This window comes from Chlorocebus sabaeus, chromosome 24, assembly GCF_047675955.1.
Source record: "Chlorocebus sabaeus isolate Y175 chromosome 24, mChlSab1.0.hap1, whole genome shotgun sequence".
NCBI classification, from domain to species: domain Eukaryota; kingdom Metazoa; phylum Chordata; class Mammalia; order Primates; family Cercopithecidae; genus Chlorocebus; species Chlorocebus sabaeus.
Genome location: NC_132927.1, coordinates 43,599,792 through 43,620,072, shown reverse-complemented (window position 1 = coordinate 43,620,072; position 20,281 = coordinate 43,599,792). Strand labels below are relative to the sequence as shown.

Here is a 20,281-nt window from a genome sequence, read left to right as displayed (position 1 = left end):
AAAATAATTTACTCTTTTCCTATCTGAAATTTTTTTATGGTACATCATAAATCTTTGGCCAACATTTTCCTAGAATTTTGCTTTTTCCATGCTTTTTTTTTTTTTTTTTTTTTTTTTTTTTTTTTTTTTTTTTTTTTTTGAGACGGAGTTTCACTGTCACCCAGGCTGGAATGTAGTAGCATGATCTCGGCTCACTGCAACCTCTGCCTTCTGGGCCGAGTAACTGGGATTACAGGTGCCCGCCACCACCCCTGGCTAATTTTTGTAGTTTTTAGTAGAGACAGGGTTTCACCATCTTGGCTAGGCTGGTCTTGAACTCCTAACCTCATGATCTACCCGCCTCAGCCTCCCGAATGCTGGGATTACAGGTGTGAGCCACTGCACCTGGTCTCTTTCCATGCTTCTTTTGAATTCATATCAGTTTGGATCTATTTTTGTATCTTTTTTTTTTTTTTTGAGACAGGCTGGAGTGCAGTGACATGTTCATAGCTTACTGTAACCTTGAACTCCTGGGCTCAAGAGATCCTCCTGCCTCAGCCTCCCCTGTAGCTAAGACTATAGTCATGTGCCATCACACCTGGCTACTTCTAAATTTTTTTTGTAGAGGCACGGTCTCGGTAAGTTGCCCAGGATCGTCCTCCCACCTCAGGCTCCCAAAGTGCTAGCATTACAAGCATTAGCCACTGTGCCTGGTTATGTTTTTATTTCTATATTTGAAACTTTGCACTGGTAGTTCTGATGGCCATTTAATTATAACATGGCTTAAGATTTTATAGGACTGAGTAGCCCTTAGACATTTTTCATCCCAATTGTTTCCTTGAGATTTTTTTCTTTAACTTTTTACTATGGAAAATCAAATATGCTAAATTAGAGAGAATAGTATAGGAACTGGAAAACTTTTTTGAATGCGTAATAGAATATTTTTTAACAATGCAAAACAATGATCCTAGCATTTCTGCTTTCCTTTATATTAGGCAGTCTTTGTAAGTCCCAAGTTTATAATGAAAATATTTTCACCATGTACAAAATAGTTCCTAAAATTATAGTAACATATTACCACTCTTCCTCTAATTCACCAAGCCAGTTTTGAGCCCTTTTCTGTGTCCAGCATGTGTTCTAAGAGGTGTGAAGGATACCATACCAAGAAGAGGCTCCCTGCCTGCAAGGTGCTTATAATCCAGTTGGGTAGATAGAAACTTTAAGTGAAAGAACTGGAGACTATCCTGCTATCATCTTAGCTTTATCCTCTGTAAAAGCCAATGACAGACAGCTTATAAGACTAAATACAAATTAAATAGAAACAGAGAAAGCAGCTAAGAGCCTGCAACAGATGGGCCAGAAACAATAGTCTCCAAATGCATGATTAAGTATCTGTCAGCACTGGCACAGAACAGGGAGACTGACATTTTATCCTCAACCAAGCCAGGGAGGTGGTCATACCTAGTGCAATGCTAAGCACTCAACTGGTCAGTGAATTTTGTAAAACAGTTTTAAATGTGAACCTAACGGTCCAGTTTCTTGATTGTTGTTGTTGTTGTTGTTACATTAATAAGTTCTTTAGATTTTTGAGATTTTGGGGCACCCATCACCCAAGCACTGTACGCTGTAGTCAATGTGTAGTGTTTTACCCCTCACTCCCCTCCTACCTTGTTTCCTTGAGATGTTTACCCCTATCTTTTCCACATCCTTTTTTTCTATACAATTTTATGATTTCTATGAGATATCCTATTGAAATGTTAATTGGTATTGTATTTGTATCTACTTATGCAGAAGAAGAATCTAGTTTTCCTTATTCAAGTTGTCTTTTATTTCTGCCATTAAAGTTTTGTAATTCTGTTTATATAGATAAGAGTATCAGCCTCACTAAATATTTGGTTTTTGTTGTTGATGTCGAAAAATACACCCTTTTTTAAGTATATTTTTGGCATGTAAATTAAAACTATTTTTTGTGTTTATCTTATAATCTGTAGCCTTCCAAAAGAAACTAAATTTTTGTTGTTTCTCAAATTTTCTAAATATGAATTGCCATTTGCAAAGAGTGATTTTAAAAATTCATAATTTTCTTTGTATTTCTGAGTCCTATCAGATTGCTAGAAACTTTTATATCACATAGAAATGTTAATGGGAACACTCCTAATTTGTTCTAAGTTTTGTTTTTGTTTGAGACAGGGTCTCACTCTGTCACCCAGGCTGGAGTGCAGTGGCACAATCGTGGCTCACTGCAGCCTTGACCTCTTGGGTTCAAGCCATCCTCCCACCTCAGCCTCCCGAGTAGTTGGGACTACAGGAATGCACCACCACTCCTGACTAATTTTTGTAGTTTTTGTAGAGATGGGCTTTTCAGCATGTTGTGTTCTAAGTTCTAAATAGAACAATTATAAATTTCTTCATTAAAAATACTAGAGGCGGCCGGGCACGGTGGCTCACACCTGTAATCCCACCACTTTGGGAGGCCGAGGCAGGCGGATCACGAGGTCAGGAGATGGAGACCATCCTGGCTAACACGGTGAAACCCCGTCTCTACTAAAAATACAAAAAAATTAGCCAGGCGTGGTGGCAGGCGCCTGTAGTCCTAGCTACTCAGGAGGCTGAGGCAGGAGAATGGCGTGAACCTGGGAGGCGGAGCTTGCAGTGAGCCGAGATTGTGCCACTGCACTCCAGCCTGGGTGACAGAGCAAGACTCCATCTCAAAAAAAAAAAAAAAAGTATAGGCTCTGGTTTGTGGTAAATATTCTTTATTGTGCTAAAGGAAAACTCACTACTATGTGGATCTTTTCTGTGATCAAGAATATCAAACTTTATCAATGTATTTATAGTATCATGGCTTTTCTACTCTTCTATATTTTAATAATGATTAATATTAACCGTTCCCTTAATTTTATACTAAGCTTGCTGTATTTTCCCTGCTAAGATTGTAAGATTTTAGCATTTATTGTCACAAGTAGAATTAACTTTTTCCTTTTCTCATTACTGCACTTGACTAGTCTTTAAAAAAGAAAAAAGCAAAAAAGTTATTAGTTGGAAGTGTAGAGAAGGATAAGGGATACATAGAGAACATGTATAGAGGAAAATATAGAGAAGTATAGAGATGTACCTTTAATAAAATTAAAAGTACCCATATCACTATCAAAGTCAATATGACTCCAGCTCCTAAATATGTGAACACTATGATTCTATTTTCTTTCCTTTTTTTCTTTGGGACAGAGTGTTGCTCTGTCGCCCAGGCTGGAGTGCAGTGGCACGATCTCAGCTCACTGCAACCTCCACTTCCAGGGTTCAAGCAATTCTCGTGCCTCAGCCTCCCGAGTAGCTAGGATTACAGATGTCCACTACCACGCCGGACTAATTTTTTTAGTAGAGATGGGGTTTTGCCATGTTGGCCAGGCTGGTCTGGAACTCCTGACCTCAGGCGATCCACCTGCCTCGGCCTCCCAAAGTGCTGGGATTACAGGTGTGAGCCACTGCACCCGGCCTCTGTTATATTTCCTGAAGCACATACAACAATTGACATCAGGTAGACAGCCCAGAATGCCAACTGAGAAACATGAGAAGTTGGAAAATAAAAATTAGCCAAGGTTGAACCAAATGTGGGTCATTCAGAGTTGACTATATCATCATTCAGTTACACTACATCTGTCTCTGAGAATCTTCAGTGGCAGATGCCTGAGTTAAGAGACTAAAGCACACACTTCTTTATTAATATTTCATGTCTTAGAATTCCTTTGGCATGTTCCTGCCTCACATACCTGGATTCTTCAGCCTCGAGAGCCGTGCTCTGAAAATCAGGTATCTTTTCTTCAGAGGTCTTATTCTCCATCTCCTTGGATGTATTTGCCTCACTTTCTACTGGAGTCAAGGTAGTTTGAAAATATCTTTTACCTTCAAAAGTCAGTGTTATGTTTGAGATGGTGACATGTTTTGAGGATTCTTTCAACTCACTCTTACTTTTTGTATCTTGTAGACACCCAGGCTTCAGAATGTTTTTCAATTTTTCCTTTAAAAATAAAAAGCAGCAGCAAATCAGGTAACAGAAGAGCATCAGGTAATAGGTGTTTGTGGAGCAGTATCTAATACAGGCAGCATTTCATTCATCATCACTTAACACCTGTGAGGAGTAGTAAGGAGGGAGAGAGGCTTAGAGTGGCACGACTATGGGGAGAGCCCCAGGTGTGTTGGCGGCAGGCTGTGTGGGAGCCAGGGCCTGCCCCACTGCAGCCTGACACAACATGTTCCCAAGCTCGTGTTGTCACCTCACAGAAGACAGTTGGCATCTCATTACAGCACAATAAATGTTTCCCAGAAATGCCACTGATTCCCCAGTCTGAGTTTGGTCTTAATTAGAGCATCTGATAGGTTACAGGGGCCAGGGGCTCATAATATAAGAGATTTTTTTTTTTTTTGGTCAAAAGACTTAGAACCTGTATCTAAAACTTAATACCCTAAAATCCCGCCCTGCTCCTAATTTCCCAGTTTCTGTTAATGTATCACCTCTCCTAGCCACTCTCTGATTTGCTCAGAATCACTCAGGACTCAAGGCAGTTGGTCAGCAGGCCCTAAAGCTGGCTTTCTAATGTCCTTCCTGTCCGCACCTTCTTCTTTCCACTGCCCCTGACTAGTCCATTACTTCTTGATATGGTTTGGATGTTTTGTCACTTGAAAATCTCATGTTGAAATGTGACCTCCAATGTTGGAAGTGAGCCTAGTGGGAGGTGTTTAGGTCTTGGGGGCAGATCCCTTGTGAATGGCTTGGTGCTGTCCTCACTGTAGTGAGTGAGTTCTCACTCTGAGTTGATGCGAGATTTGGTTGTTTAAAAGAGCCTGGCACCTCCTTCCTCTCTCTTTTGCTCTCTCTCTGGCCATGTGATGTGCTGGCTCTCCTTCTCTTCCGCACGACTGTAAGTTCCCTGAGGCCCTCGCTTGAAGCAGATGCCAGCATTGTGCTTCCTTTACCACCTACAGACCCATGAGCCAATTAACCCTCTTTTCTTTATTAATTGCCCAGCCTCAGATATTTCTTTATAGCGATGCAAGAATGGCCTAATATACCTCTACTGCATTTCCTTTAAAATGATGTAATAATTTTCTTCCTTAAAGATAAAACTTTTCCCTGACAATGAAAGTCATACATATTTATTATAGCATATTTGGAAAATCCTATAATGAATAAAGCTAAAGGTAGAATATTATTGCTTGCCAAGGCGGGTGGATTACTTGAGGCCAGGAGTTTGAGACCAGCTTGGGCAACATGGAGAAACCCCATCTCTACTAAAAATACAAAAATTAACTGGGCATGTGGTGGGCACCTGTAATCCCAGCTACTTGGAAGGCTGAGGCATAAGAATCACTTGAACCTGAGAGGTGGAGGTTGCAGTGAGCTGAGATCTCGCCACTGCACTACAGCCTGGGCAATGGAGTGAGGCTGTCTCAAAATAATAATAATAATAATAATAATAAATTATTGCTTGTATGATGCCACTGCCCAGAAACAACTACTCCTGTGCACATTTCACTCTGATCTTTCTATTTATTTTGTTTATGTCTACTTAGATCATCTTGAAGTTCTGTCTCCTACCTTTTTCACTTAACATTTTATTATAAGCATTTTCCTCCTGTCATTAAAAATTGTGTAGAACTATTTGAATTTTTCCTAATTAAAAATTAGGTTTTTTGTTTGTTTGTTTGTTTTTTGAGACAGGGTCTTACTCTGTCGCCCAGGCTGGAGTGCAATGGCGTGATCTCAGCTCACTGCAACCTCCACCTCCCAGGTTCAAGCAATTCTCCTGCCTCAGCCTCCCAGGTAACTGGGATTACAGGTGCTCACTACCACACCAGCTAATTTTTATTTTCTAGTAGAGATAGGGTTTTGCCATGACTGGTCTCAAACTCCTGACCTCAGGTGATCCGCCCGCCTTGGTCTCCCAAAGTGCTGGGATTATAGACATGAGCCACCGTGCCCAGCCCTACCATTTTTCTTTTCGTGTGTGTGTGTGTGTGTGTGTGTGTTTTGAGTCAGGGTGTGACTCTGTCACCCAGGCTGGAGAGCAGTGGCACAATCTTGGCTTATTGCACCCTCTACCTCCAAGGGTCAAGTAATCCTCCCACCTCAGCCTCCCTAGCAGCTGGTACTACAGGCATGCCCAGCTAATTTTTGTATTTTTAGTAGAGATGGGGTTTCGCCATGTTTCCTAGGCTTGTCTTGAACTCCCAAGCTCAAGCAATCCACCTGTCTTGGCCTCCCAAAGTGCCGAGATTACAGGTGTGAGCCACTGCACCGGCCTTTTTTCTATTGTGGACCTAGAGGAAGTTTTTCAACAGTAGTCTCCAAACAGATCTCTTTACCTATAATCCATCCTGCCATTAGATTAATCTTTTAAAAACACAGGTCCTTCATTCCCTTACACAGGAGACTGTGGTCACTAAGGTTTGCCCAAAGAGTTCTCACTTTAAATTTGGCTCTCAAGGTTTTTAAGCAACTTTCCAGTCCTATTTTCTACTGTTCTCCATATATATTATCCTCTAGCCCAACTGAATGAAACATTTTTGGACATGACTCTGTGTTTTTCCACTCTCTGGCCTTTTCTAAAGCCATTCATTTTGTTTTGTTTTTCATTATCCTATTTCCATCCTCATGTTTACCCATAGAAATTCCATCCCATCCTTCAAGGTACTGGGTACTGCTATATATTTTTAAACCAGAAAATAACCCTTACATTGTATTAATATCCTTATTTTAGAAGTGAGGAAACTGAGGCTCATGTGGATTATGTGACTTGGGCGAAGTCACACAAGTAATATGCTGCAGGTTGAGAGTCTAACTTGGTTCTGATTCTGATTCCAAGGTTCTTTCCATTTCGGATGCTGGGCTAAGATTTATGTTAACGGTTGTCACTGCCTATTTCAGGAGACATCTTACAACTCCTTTACACCGGGGTTCAGAGATCGAATCTCACTATTAAAATTAGGTTACTCAGAGTAGGCAGGTTCCATAGCATTTTGATAATCAATGTCAGCTAACCAAGAAGTGTGATCTTGGTAATCACTCTAGTTCTCAATTATTAAAACATGAAAGCCTTCAGTGACACGTACCTTCTCCTCTTGCTTGGCCCTGATTAAGTCATTGTTTTCAAACACCACTGTGACTCCCGAGCAGTTTGTAATATCAGAGTTGTCTGTGACTTCTGTGGCTTCTCTGACTTCTATGACTTCTGTAACAATTCTTATATCCGGGACCTCTGGGACCTCATTTTCTGGAAGGTCTGTGACATCTGTGATGTCGGTGATGTCTGTGAATTCTGAGAAATCTATGCTGTCCCTGACATGTTCAGGGCCTCTACCTGCATACATGTACGGGGTCAGGATGGCTGTGAATGCTGTGATATCCATCACATCCATGGAGCCTGTGACGTCTGTGCTATTCGTAATTCCTGAGAGACTTGAAACCTCTGACACTTTGGAAACTTTGGCTTTCTCCTGATTCAAGAGGGAGATGAGGGCCACCCATTGAGAAAACAAGGTGTCCTGTTTACATGCAGAAGTGCAGAGCTGTAAGTAGTAGGCTCGACCACTCACCAGCTTTACTTTTAGGCGCATGTTCTCTGCGTCATGCACAGAAAGAGTCACAAACTGCAGAGGGAGAAACCTGCAAACAAGCACACAGTAACATCATCTGGAAACCTGATTGGAGGCTTATAAAAAGGCCTTTCTTATATATATAGTTGTTTGTTTGTTTGTTGGTTTGTTTTGAGATAAGGTCTCACTCTGTTGCCCAGGCTGGAGTGCAGTTGTGGTGTGATCATGGCTCACTGCAGCCTTGACATCCTGTGCCTAAGTTATACTCCCACCTCATCCTCCCAAGTAGCTGGCACAACAGGTATGTACCACCAACGCCTGGCTAATTTTTGTATTTTTTTGTAGAGACAAGGTTTCACCATGTTGCCCAGGCTGGTCTTGAATGCCTGGGCTCAAGCAATTCACCTGCCTTGGCCTCCAAAAGTACTGGGATTACAGGTGTGAGCCACCATGCCCAGCCTCTTTCTTATATTTTATAGTAGTTTGAAGAGTGAGACTCAAGACACCCGACTTGTCTCCCAGATAGATCTGGGTAAGGGCTCCTGAGGACCATCTCATCTTAATCATATACCTAAGGCTCTGATGTATAAAAATGTCAGAATAGGCTGGGTGCAGTGGCTCACACCTGTAATCCCAGCACTTTGGGACGCCAAGGTGGGTGGATCACCTGAGGTCAGCAGTTCAATACCAGCCTGACCAATATGGTGAAACCCTGTCTCTACTAAAAATACAAAAATTAGCTGAGCGTGGTGGTGTATGCCTGTAGTCCCAGCCACTCGGGAGGCTGAGACACGAGAATCGCTTGAACTGGGAGGTGGAGGTTGTAGTGAGCCAAGATCGTGCCACTGCACTCCAGCCTGGGTGACAGTGCAAGACTCCGTCTCAAAAACAAAACACATCAGAATGTCAACTATTTATCATGAGAAGGTCTCCATTTAAATTAATCCTTCAAAGTTAACTTAAAGTCAAGCAATTTGCTCACGATCATAGACCAAGTTAGAGGCTGAGACAAGACCAGAGCTAACTCTGTTGGAAGCTGGGATGCTATGAAAGACGAGGCATGTTCTAGAAAGGCAGTTCATTATGAGTCTTCAGTTCCTGTTAATTAGATTTAGTTTTTAAAAAATTAACTGCCTGCTTGATATCCACTGTCATACATTATTTCACCCATCTTTAAGGATGCTCCTCTTTGTCATTTGCAGCAGGGAATGCGAGTGAGATGCTCCTTTGGTGCAATTGTCATCAGTGTTTCTAATTTCAGATCCGCAGGGGTAATGCACATATTCTGAGAGATCTTTAACCTCTTCTCTTTGTAACTCACCTGGTGAGCACCAGTTTCTCTGCAGGAGGAGATGTCAGGAGACTTTTAAACAGGGGTTCTGTATCTTTCCGGGCACCAGGTGTCAGATGTGCCAGTAGCATCACATTAGGGATCTTGTGGGTGGAACTGGAAGAACAGATGCCTACGGTCACCCAGTTGGCTCGGTTATGAAGGTAAATAGATTCACCTCTCCTGTTAACCTGAGTGCAGAAAACAGGAAAAGGCATTATACGATGAAATGTGTGGCTTTGACAACCTTGCTTGCCTGAGAAGTGGAAGAGGGCAGGAAATAAAGGAGAAATGAACCATGATGTATTTGTTCCTTCACTTGCTCATGCTAATTCTTGGAGATACCACAGGGAACATACACAGTCTCTGACCCGTGGGGGTCTACCAGGGAAGGTAAACATTAAACAATTTAAGTATGTGACTAATTATTACTGTAAGAAGTGTTACCAAGTACAAGTTCAGGATGTTACAGGAGCACATAACAGAGGACTTGACTTAGCTTAGAGTGGGGAGATAGGCAGTGATATTCTGGTAACAGCTAGGTCTTGGAAGGTACACACATTTACACCTAAGTTTAAAATGTTACTGACATAAAAGACAAGCAGCACACACATTTACAAATAATATGCAATATTCTTTAGTCTTTAGTTTAAATTCCATAGAGCCAATTGATACATTCCACAAACTCTTGCCAAACTCTTATATTTATAACCTTAGAAGTATAGACAATAGTAAAATGTAGTAAAAGAATAGGAACAATGAGTTTTGAATATTTGTTGCCTTTATTTTAGATATGTTTATAAAATTTAATTTTTAAGAATTTAATTTTTTTTAGATGGAGTCTTGTTCTGTTGCCCAGGCTGGAGTGCCGTGGCGTGATCTCGGCTTACTGCAACCTCTGCCTCCCGGGTTCAAGTGATTCTCCTATCTCAGCCTCCTGAGTAGCTGGGATTACAGACACGTGCCACCAAGCCCGGCTAATTTTGGTATTTTTAGGAGAGATGGGGTTTCATCATGTTGATGGGGCTGATCTCAAACTCCTGACCTCAGGTGATCCACCCACATCGGCCTACCAAAGTGCTGGGATTATAGGCATGAGCCACCGCACCTGGTCTATAATTTATTTTTTAAAAAGACTGTGTTTAACAACTGACTTGCAAATTTCCTGAACACTTACCAATCGACCAATTCCAGCACACCCCTGGATATGGGGTCATGAAAGTCTCCCCGGAAGAAGAGACCTCTGGCTGATACCTGAACCATGTGGGAGATAAACTGGCTGGGTGGAGAGGAGAGGTTTCCAGGCAGAGGAAGAGCATGTATAAAATCTCCAAAGTCCAAGAAACTTGGCCAATAAAATCTCTGCCACTTGGTAGAAGAAGAGACTGGAGGATGGGCAGACAGGGAAATGAAGGAAGGCAGAGAGGAGCTACACTGTGGTTTCTCAGCTGTATGATAACTGGTTCAATTAAAAAATACATCATTGAGGCCGGGTGCGGTGGCTCACGCCTGTAATCCCAGCACTTTGGGAGGCCGAGGCGGGCGGATCACAAGGTCAGGAGATCGAGACCATGGTGAAACCCCGTCTTTACTAAAAAATAGAAAAAAATTAGCCGGGCGCAGTGGCGGGCGCCTGTAGTCCCAGCTACTCGGGAGGCTGAGGCATGAGAATCCCTTGAACCCGGGAGGCGGAGCTTGCAGTGAGCCGAGATTGCGCCACTGCACTCCAGCCTGGGCGACAGAGCAAGACTCCGTCTCAAAAAAAAAAAAAAAAAAAAAAAAAATCATTGAAAGAAAGAGGATGTAGCTCACACTATTGATAACCTACCCAAACTGTGCCCCTCTTCTTCCGGATTAACAGAATCCTGGTTTTGTCCAATATCATGGCTCAGGGATAATGACCCAGCTCAGGGATTAAATCCTGATTAACTTAAATGGGTAGTGGTGGTTCCGCTCCACCCCTTGCCAGTGACTGGTTCAGCAGTGGCATGTGACCAGCAAGACATAGAGGGGTCTCCTCCAATCCTGGAAAACCTTTCTCAGAGCCACCAGGAGACAGAGCCACCAGGATGAGATGAAGATGAATATATTCTACTGCTGGCAGCTGTCATTGTCCTGTTTGGATGTGATGCCCTGAGGGGAACTGGCTTGAAGGTGACAGAACGAAAAAAGAGAACGTGAGTCTTCTACTGGGAGTGAGCTGATGCCCTGGGGCTCTTTCACTCTATTTGAGATAATTGCTTTCTTTTTAATTTTTTAAAAAATATTTGTTTGTTTGTTTTTAGAGACAAAGTCTTGTCTTGTCATCCAGGTTGGAGTGCAGTAGTGCCATCCTAGCTAACTGCAGCCTGGAGCTCCTGGGCTTAAGCAATCCTCCCTCCTTAGCCTCCCGAGTAGCTAGGAATATAGGTGTGCAGCATTGTACCCTGCTAATTTTAAAAAATGTTTTTAGAGGTGGGATCTCCCTTGTTGCCCAGGTCAATATTGAACTCCTGGCCTCAAGCGATCCTCCCGCCTTGTCCTTCCAAAGGGCTGGGATTATAGCATGAGCCACTGTACCCAGACTAATTGTTTTTCTTTTTTCATTTAAACCTGTTCAGTCAGGAATCTTGGTAACTTACTGCCAAAGACATGCTAACCAGGTGGGGTTGTGCAATTTGAAGGATACGACTTATCAAATTATGATAGGGGGCTACATCTGACCTATAGACTGCTAACTACCCCCAGTGTTGGACAAGTACTATGTAATTTCGTTAGAGTGTGCAAAAGTTAACTAACTTGGAAAGGGCACAGGATGAAAGGTGGAAAAGTAAAAACATGATTAGTAGGAAAGAAGTATGTAGAAGGTAAAGTACATCAAATCATGACTTGTTACACGTGTTCTAGGGACATCACTAAAACATTAGATATTTTGGGAGGCTTCATCCTGCCTGTGGTATACTGGAGGTGGGTAGCTCACACTAGTACTCAAGTATGAGTGCAGAAAATGTGTTTATGGAAGATGAAGTCTCCTTACCATTTTTTTTTTTTTTTTTGGAACAAGGAGTTTAGTTTTATTTTCTCTGTGCATTTGCAAAATACTCAGGACCAACATAAAAAAGAAATACCTCCTGTGGAAAAAGTTACATTAAAAAGGGGAATGGGGTGGGGGTGCTGAAAGGGATTAGTGCCTTAGCCCCAAGGAGCTACAGCATCTCTAATTGTTCCAAGGAATCAAAAAGATATTGGGAAGATGTAACAGGAGGAAGGAAAATGTGAATTTTCTGAGGGAGAGGGCACCAAAGCAGGTCTCAAGGGGCAACTGGTGGCTGGGGAGTGGGTCTGAGTGGAGGGAGAGGCTGGTAGCCATAGGGTGTGGGTCATGCAGGGCCAGTGTACACATGAGGGGGGCATCAGTGGAGGAGGTCCACGCATACCATGTGGAAGCATAGGACCTGGGTGACCCATGGTAGATCCGAATGGAGACCCTTGGGGGGCATGCCGATTGGAGGAGGTCCAGGATGAGGCATTCCAGGATGAGGCATTCCAGGTGGTGGTTGGGGTGGTGGCTGCTCCCTAGAGCCTGGGGGTCCAGAATGGGGATGTCCTAAGCCATGAGGTCCATGGTGTGCCAGCTGCATCTGAGACATCCCTGGATAGGGCACCCCTCCTGGTGGGAATGGGTGAGCTTGTGAGTGTCCATAATCAGGATATCCTGCCTCTGGGGTTCCTGCTGATGGGGGACCATGTCCTGCAGCCCCAGGAGGCATAGGTGGTAGGGCATGGTGGGGGGTATCCCAGGTGGGAGGGCTCCAGGAGGCAGCACTGGGAGTGGGAAGGAGTCAAGAGGAGGCATGCCTGGTGGAGGAAGTCCAGACCCCAATGATAATACCACAGGATTGGGGGCAGAGGGTGGAGGAGGTGCATCTGCAAACAGCTGATGAGGGCGGTCAGGCTGGGAGAGCAGGTTCTGAGCTGCCAGAAGTCGTCCAGCTGCTAAGCCATGGCACTCACCCTTGGAGTCCTTCCTGAAGGCATAAGATATGGTGATAGGGCAGTTACAGAGGTACTGCCCATTCATGGCTTCAATTGCTGCATCCAAAGCATCAAATGAAGTAAAATTAATGAAGGCATAAGCTTTGGAGTTGCCTGTGTCAGGGTCCCACATAATCTTAGGGGTTTGTAAGATGACCCCAAAGGTGCTGAAAGTATCATTGCCCAGGCCAATCTTGAACTCCTGGCCTCAAGCGATCCTCCCGCCTTGTCCTTCCAAAGGGCTGGGATTACAGCATGAGCCACTGTACCCAGACTAATTGTTTTTCTTTTTTCATTTAAACCTGTTCAGTCAGGAATCTTGGTAACTTACTGCCAAAGACATCCTAACCAGGTGGGGTTGTGCAACTTGAAGGATATGACTTCTCATCATCAATCTCAGGGTCCAGGTTCCGAATGAAAATGTTGGTCCCTACATCCATGTTTTTGTTGTGAACTGATGTCTTGTTCACCTGTATCAGCTTCCCATAGAGTTTGATCATGTTCATGATCTTAATGGCATAGTCAGCATCATCCTCACTCAAGAATTCACAAAGTCATAGCCTTGGTGCTGGCCAGACTCTATCCTTTGGCATGTGGTGTTGACTACTGGTCCAGCCTGGAGAAACAGTTCCCAGAGCAGAGGTTCACTAACCTTCTCATCCACGCCCCCCACGTACACAGTGGCATCCTGGTTCTACTCGGAGATCGGCCTGGTAGCCATGGCAAAAGAGCTCCTGCCATCCTCTCCTTACCTTTTGAAGTCTCTGTTGTCTTCCCTTGTCACCCCTCTGTGAAATCAGCTAAGCAGCTGCTCAAATGTGTTAAGAGTTAGAGGTAATAGCTCAGTGTTTAGTGTTAAGACTTTGTTAAGGAATTTCTAGAAACTTTAGAGGTATGACCCCTATCATTGAACTCATTTCACCATTTCTTTGTCAGAACATTTTAATGTTGAATGTTTAGAGAAAAGTTAGCATTGCTCCCACATGCACAGAAATGCAGTTTCATTCATAATGTAGGGACATTCTTATGAGAAGGAAACTTTTCTCCCTGACACCATCTGACAATTACATTTTACCTTCAGAACTAAGAGTTAAGATTCATTGTAATCCCTAGTTGTGTCATAGATGTTCTTTAGAATGTCTTCTACGCCTAAGAAAGAAGTTATCTGTATGTTTCCCTGTGGCGGGAAATGCCAAAAATGGCTTCATGTAATTTTGGGAAGATTATGATGGAATGGCAATTACGGTAGAGTTAAGACAGAAGTCCTTCACAAGAGTTTTGGGGACATTTGAAGTAAATGTCCTTTAACGCAGTAATTATTTCAGATTTTTTAAAGTTCCCAAATTGTTCTCTTTAGTAATATCACACATTCCCTTGCCACAATTAAAACAATTCTCCTACCATCCTTTTCAGTTTTCTTTGAGAAAATCACTGAAGTTATTGGAACTTAACTCAGGCCTTGAATATGATTTACCTGGATAAAATTGCTCTCTAACATGGGAGGAGATACAAAAGGGGCATACTCTCCTCCATCCAACATACTTTGAAGATCTCTTGGATCATGGGAGTGTGGGGTGCAGAGAGCATCTTGCTCATTGATCCTCGTGGTAGACTTGCTGGTGTTCTTCTTCATTGCACTTGCATATAAACATAAAAAACTGAGGGAATGGAAACACAATTAATGGGTACAGAGAGAATTTAATATCATAATTAAATTGCTTCATTTATTTATTAACTCAGCAAATTTTATCAATATCTGTGATATGCTTGGCACTGCACCAGGCACTTGTATTAATACATACATCTAAACAGGACTAATAAGATCCCTGCCCTCATTCAGCTTACACTCTATGGGGAGACAGGTAGTAAGCAAGCCAAAAGAAACTCAAACAAGATGTTGGATGATAGGGACTATCAGGACTTGAAAACAGATACATATAATAAAAAATGACTGGGGTATAGGGCTTTAAGACACTTATTAGGGTATTAGGAAAGGCTTCTCTAGGAGGTCTCTCAATATATTCCCCCACAGACCATTATTTTCTATCTTCCAAAGTAATGGTACCCTCTTCATCATGCAGGGTTCTCTAATCCCTTTTTTGTAAGTAGGTTATCAAAGCTATACTAAACTGAGAACACTTTTTCCAGACTATTCACCCATAACTGAGGCATAGCTCTTGGTTGTGTGCTCCTTATGAGAGTCTTAAGTCAGTGGAAAAATTGTCTTCCACAAAACTGGTCCCTGCTTCCAAGGTGACCACTGCTATAGGCAGCATCTTCAGTACATCGAGTCTCCAGGAGAGAGAAAAAAGAAAATAATCTTGGAAAGTAAAGTAAGTAGAAGAGGAAGGAAGAGGGAAAGGAAGGAAGAGAGAAAAGGGCAGGAGAGGATGTGGCCATGCAGCCCACATGGTTTATCTGTAAGAACTCAAATCTCACCTCAACTCAGGCTGAGCCACAATCTTCTCTAGGAGATGAAGTTTTTAACTCACTTCAGTTTGAGCTTCCTCTTTTTCATGATGAAATCTTTTGTAAAAGAAACAACAAAAAGAAAATCAAATGTATACAGGCCAGGCACAATGGCTTACACCTATAATCCCAGCACTTTGGGAAGTCAAGGCAGGTCAATCACTTGAGCCTAGGAGTTTGAGAACAGCCTGGGCAACATAGCAAGATCTTGTCTCTACAAAAAATACAGAAATTATCCGGGTGTGGTGGTGCATGCCTATAGTTCCAGCTACTTGGGAGGTTAAGGTGGGAGGATCACCTGAGCCTGGGAGGTTGAGGCTACAGTGAGCTATGATCTTGTCACTGCACTCCAGCCTGGGCAATAGAGCGAGACCCTGTCTCCAAAAAAAAAAAAAAAAAAAAAAAAAAAAAAAAGGCACTAATTTGTATACAAAAGAAACTAATTTCAATTCTCAACCTTACTGTTATTTCAAGTGTGAGGTCAAGGCCTTAGAAAGAGTTAGAGTTCTTCTAAGTATACTGGGTAGGTGAAGCGGAGTCCGAGGCTGCTGTCTATGTCGGAGCTAAGCTGTTGCTGATGATCCTCACCATGGTCTTTTGGTGAGTGCAACCAGAGTCATGAGTCCATAGCTCATAATTGGCTTGAAACTGCCAAACAGTGGAATCCTGAGCTCCTATGACCAATGAGGATATTTGATAATGTGGCAAAGGAAGCAGTACAGATTGTGTTACCTGGGTTGCATTTAATTGCTCTTTAAAATGTGCTCCTTACGATTACCTGAAAACCTTTTGTTGACATCTTCTAGTAAGATTAGGAAAGCTCCTGGCCAGCCGTGGTGGCTCACGCCTATAATCCCAGCACTTTAAGAGGCAAGGCAGGCAGATCACTTTAGGTCAGGAGTTCAAGACCAGCCTGGCCAATGTCGTGAAACCCTGTCTCTACTGAAAATATAAAAATTAGCCTCGCGTGGTGACAGGTGCCTGTAATCCCAGCTACTCAGGAGACTGAGGCAGGAGAATCACTTGAACATGGGAGGTGGAGGTTGCAGTGAGCCAAGACTCCAGTCTGGGCGACAAGAGCAAAACTGTACCAAAAAAAAAAAAAAAGAAAAGAAAAAAAAGGAAAGAAAGAAAGAAAAGAAAGGAAAAGAAAAGAAAAGAAAAAAGAGAAAAAGAAAAGAAGAAAGCTCTAGTATGAAACTTGTCGGAGGCTTAGAAGAAGGTCCTAAAGACTAGAGTGGAGCCCTTTAAGAAATGCACAGAGGATGATGGCACAGGAGCAAGAGCTAGATATTGTGTGGGAAAATTACCATAAGAAAGCATTATTTAGGAGGCCAGGGTGGGCGGATCACCCGAGGTCAGGAGTTTGAGAACAGCCTGGCCAACATGGCAAAACCCCATCTCTACTAAAAATTACAAAAATTACCCAGGCGTGGTGGCATGCACCTGTAGTCCCAGCTACTCCTAAAGGCCTCTCTAGGAGGTCTCTCAGTATATGCCCACTTGGGAGGCTGAGGCAGGAGAATTGCTTGAACCCGGAAGGTGGAGATTGCAGTGAGCTGGGATCGTGCCACTGCACTCCAACCTGGGTGACAGAGCAAGATTCTGTCTCAAAACACACACACACACACACACACACACACACACCCCCAAAAATAAAGCATTAAGTTCTATAATTAGCAGCATGTTTTCCTTCTTAGTGGCACATAAAATAATGATATATCTTAATAATTGGTGGATCTTAGATTTGAGGAGATGCAGCAGTCAACTCTTGTTCATACAGAGTTAAGTGAAAGAGTGCACATTTTGGAAAAACAGTGCACTCTGAGAAAATGAAAACTGCACACTAGAGGGTGTGTCTACTGTTGACAGACACTTGCGAATCAGGAGATGCCACATGGCTGCTGGGATAGGGAAAGGCCCTTTCCACTGCTGTCATTTATGAGATCTCCAGAATCCCTTGCATCTGAGAATTCTCCTTCCAGAGAGCAAACAGTGGATGATCTCCCAGGTGAATAGGTGTAGCTGTGGATTCAGGACACAGAGAGGAAGGAGGAAGTGAGAGGAAAGGAAGGAATTCAGGGACATTTGCAGCCACGACTGGGTCTCGCCCCTTTTGTCCTTTTTGAACAAAGTTGAGTTTAGCTGAGGAGCGGAAAGTGTTAACAGGCTCTTTTATCAACTTTGCTGTGATGTTCTAAATATTTGTTCTGGAATTATTTTTACACTTTTGGATTATGTGTATAGCTGATAAGTGTGTGCTAAATTTTGACTGGTTTTGTTGTAATTGTGATTTGAGATATCTGTGTACTACACCCCTCACCCCACCAACATCTCCAATTATCCTAGTTAATTAGTCCAGGCTTGGGCGTGGTGGTGGCTCACGCCTGTCATCCTAGCACTTTGAGGCTGAGGGGGGCGGATTACCAGGTCAGGAGTTCGAGACCAGCCTGACCAATATGGTGAAACCCCATCTCTACTAAAAATACAATTAATCGGGTGTGGTGGCGTGTGCCTGTAATCCCAGCTTGTTGGGAGGCTGAGGCAGGAGAATTGCTTGAACCTGGGAGGCGGAGGTTGCAGTGAGCCAAGATTGTGCCACTGCACTCTAGCCTGTGTGACAGAACAAGACTCTGTCTTGGGGGAAAAAAATAGTTTAGGCTCTTAAAACAGAGAGATGGTTCTGTGAAGTCATCATTTTGGCCCAACACACACACACACACACACACACATACCTCATCATCATATATTTTACCAATGGTAAAGTAAAATAACTATTTATTAGGTTCACTCTTTTTTTTTTTTTTCTACAGGGTCTTGCTCTGTCACCCAAGCTGGAGTGCAGTGGTGTAAACTGCAGCCTTGCCTTCCTTGGCTCAAGTGATCCTCCCACCTCAGCCTCCCGAGTAGTTGGGACCACAGTCCTTCACCATCCCGCCTGGGTAATTTTTGTATTTTTTGTAGAGACGGGATTTCACCATGTTACACAGGCTGGTCTCAAACTCCTGAGCTCAAGCAATCTGTCCACCTTGGCCTCCCAAAGTGCTAGGATTATAGGTGTGAGTCACTGTGCCTGGCCTTAGGTTCACTCGGAATATCTGGAGACAGTATTCAAGTTTTGGTATATGTCTTTCCAGTTTTACAAATAGATTTTTCACTTAATTTCTCTCTCTCTGTTTTTTGTTTGCCTGTTTTGTTTGTTTGTTTGTTTGTTTGTTTTTGAGACAGGGTCTTGCTCTGTCACACAGGCTGGAGTGCAGTGGTGTGATCATGGCTCACTGCAGCCTCAACCTCCCCAGCACAAGTGATCCTCCCACCTCAGCCTCCTGAGGTATTTGATATTACAGGTACACGTAACCGTCCAGCTAATTTTTAAAATTTTTTGTAGAAATTGGGTCTTCCTGTGTTGCCCAGGCTGGTCTCAAACTCCTGGGCTCAAGTGATCCACCCACTTTGTCCTCCCAAAGTGCTGGGATTACAGGCATGAGCCACTGTGCTTGGCCTACTTAATTTCTTTATATATATATACACATATATGTAAGTAATATATGTTAAAATGTATGTAATATATATTAATGTATCCCCATAACATTAACTATTTTTTTTTTTAAACAGCAGTTATCAATCATGGTGTCAAGCTATTTGGAACATGACAATCTCTTGTAAAGAGTTGCAAAAGTAATTGTGGCCAGTGGTTAAACTGATGCTTAAGAAATGATTTTCTTTTAAAAAGAAACAGATGGTTTCTGGGTTCTCTCCTGATAAGCTCCTTGCACTCTGCTTTGCCTTCTTGGTGTGCGGGCACAGTAGAGACAGGCAATCAAGCCTGACAATCAGTTCAGACCCCACCCTCTGATCCAATCACCTTACTAAGATATCATTATTAACTTTGGTGACTCAAACATACATGTTGATTATTCAAGGTGTTAGCTAGGGAAAAGAAAGAAAGAAACAGAACTACCTGCTGAATGAAAGTCAGAATTAAAGCAGGGTTGTTATGGGCTATCATGTTAACACAGAGCTAGCTCCATGGCACAGACACATGGAATCTTTTGTCATAATTTATTCTATCAGGATTGTGTATCAGTCTTCACAATCATAGCTTATATTTTTCCAATAATGTTTGCTTTTTGCTGGGCCCATTCAACGTCCTATTCATCTAATTAAGCAGGCAGGATGCAGAGCCATGTTACAGGGAAGGGCTTTTGCTGAACCGCAGAGCAAGGATGGCACAAAGAATGGAGTTTTATTTGAGATGGATGAGCTCGTCCTATCACTAGCTGATCCCTTATGGTCTTTGTTACTTCTTTTAATCAGTACTTTTTCTCCCTCTCAATCCTTTCTCTGTTTTTCAAGTTCCAATTGAATGGTGATTCATTCAGCAGATAGCTACATTAGGTTGTACTTTTCTGCAGAATTACAGTATAATTTTCATTTGACAAAGTGTAGTTGGCTACTTTTAGTAAAAGAAAAGTTAGAGAGATTCCTTATTAAATCGGATTATAGATCAGAAACCAATGCTAGTTGTTCTATAGGAAAACCAAGCACAGAGAGGCAATGTGCTGTATGCGTTTCAAGAGGGAGTCACTTCAGCTGCTCTTCAGACATTCCGTGGTGTCATCAGGGCTTCCCTATCTGTGTATACTGTTTCAAGGATGATCAAGGCTCTATTTGGGCTGAGAACTACTATTCTTAGATACAAATATGGGATGCATTCACCCTGTGGTAGAGGTGGGGTGCCTTTATTTTCCTGGGGATAAACGCAGTCATCTGGAACTTTTTGGAAATGTGACAGCTTGAGTGTTCATGGCCATTGGGAAGGGGAGAGTGGGAATCTGAAGAGCCAGTGTTGCACTGTCTTGATTGGCTTTTCTGACTGCCTAATTCAGAGAGATGTCT

At 42.8% G+C, this 20,281-nt stretch overlaps 1 protein-coding gene and 1 pseudogene across 4 annotated transcripts in view; both read right to left on the bottom strand.

Annotated features, from left to right (window-relative positions):
- Positions 1-20,281, bottom strand: part of GARIN2 (golgi associated RAB2 interactor family member 2) — a 42,379-nt gene that overhangs the window by 19,523 nt on the left and 2,575 nt on the right. For 2 of the 4 annotated variants that reach the window (XM_073011091.1, XM_007987055.3), the window contains exons 2-6: positions 15,353-15,439; positions 14,388-14,571; positions 8,891-9,090; positions 7,087-7,639; positions 3,747-3,994 (exon numbers count right to left, since the gene is read on the bottom strand). In XM_073011091.1, coding sequence (XP_072867192.1) covers positions 3,747-3,994; positions 7,087-7,639; positions 8,891-9,090; positions 14,388-14,546 — 1,160 coding nt within the window. In that variant the 5' untranslated portion in view covers positions 14,547-14,571; positions 15,353-15,439. Of the gene's footprint in view, positions 1-3,746; positions 3,995-7,086; positions 7,640-8,890; positions 9,091-14,387; positions 15,711-20,281 lie in introns of those variants that run through there. The other 2 variants (XM_073011090.1, XM_073011089.1) reach the window with 2 other exon arrangements.
- On the bottom strand, positions 11,668-13,634 carry LOC103229202 (splicing factor 3B subunit 4-like; annotated as a pseudogene).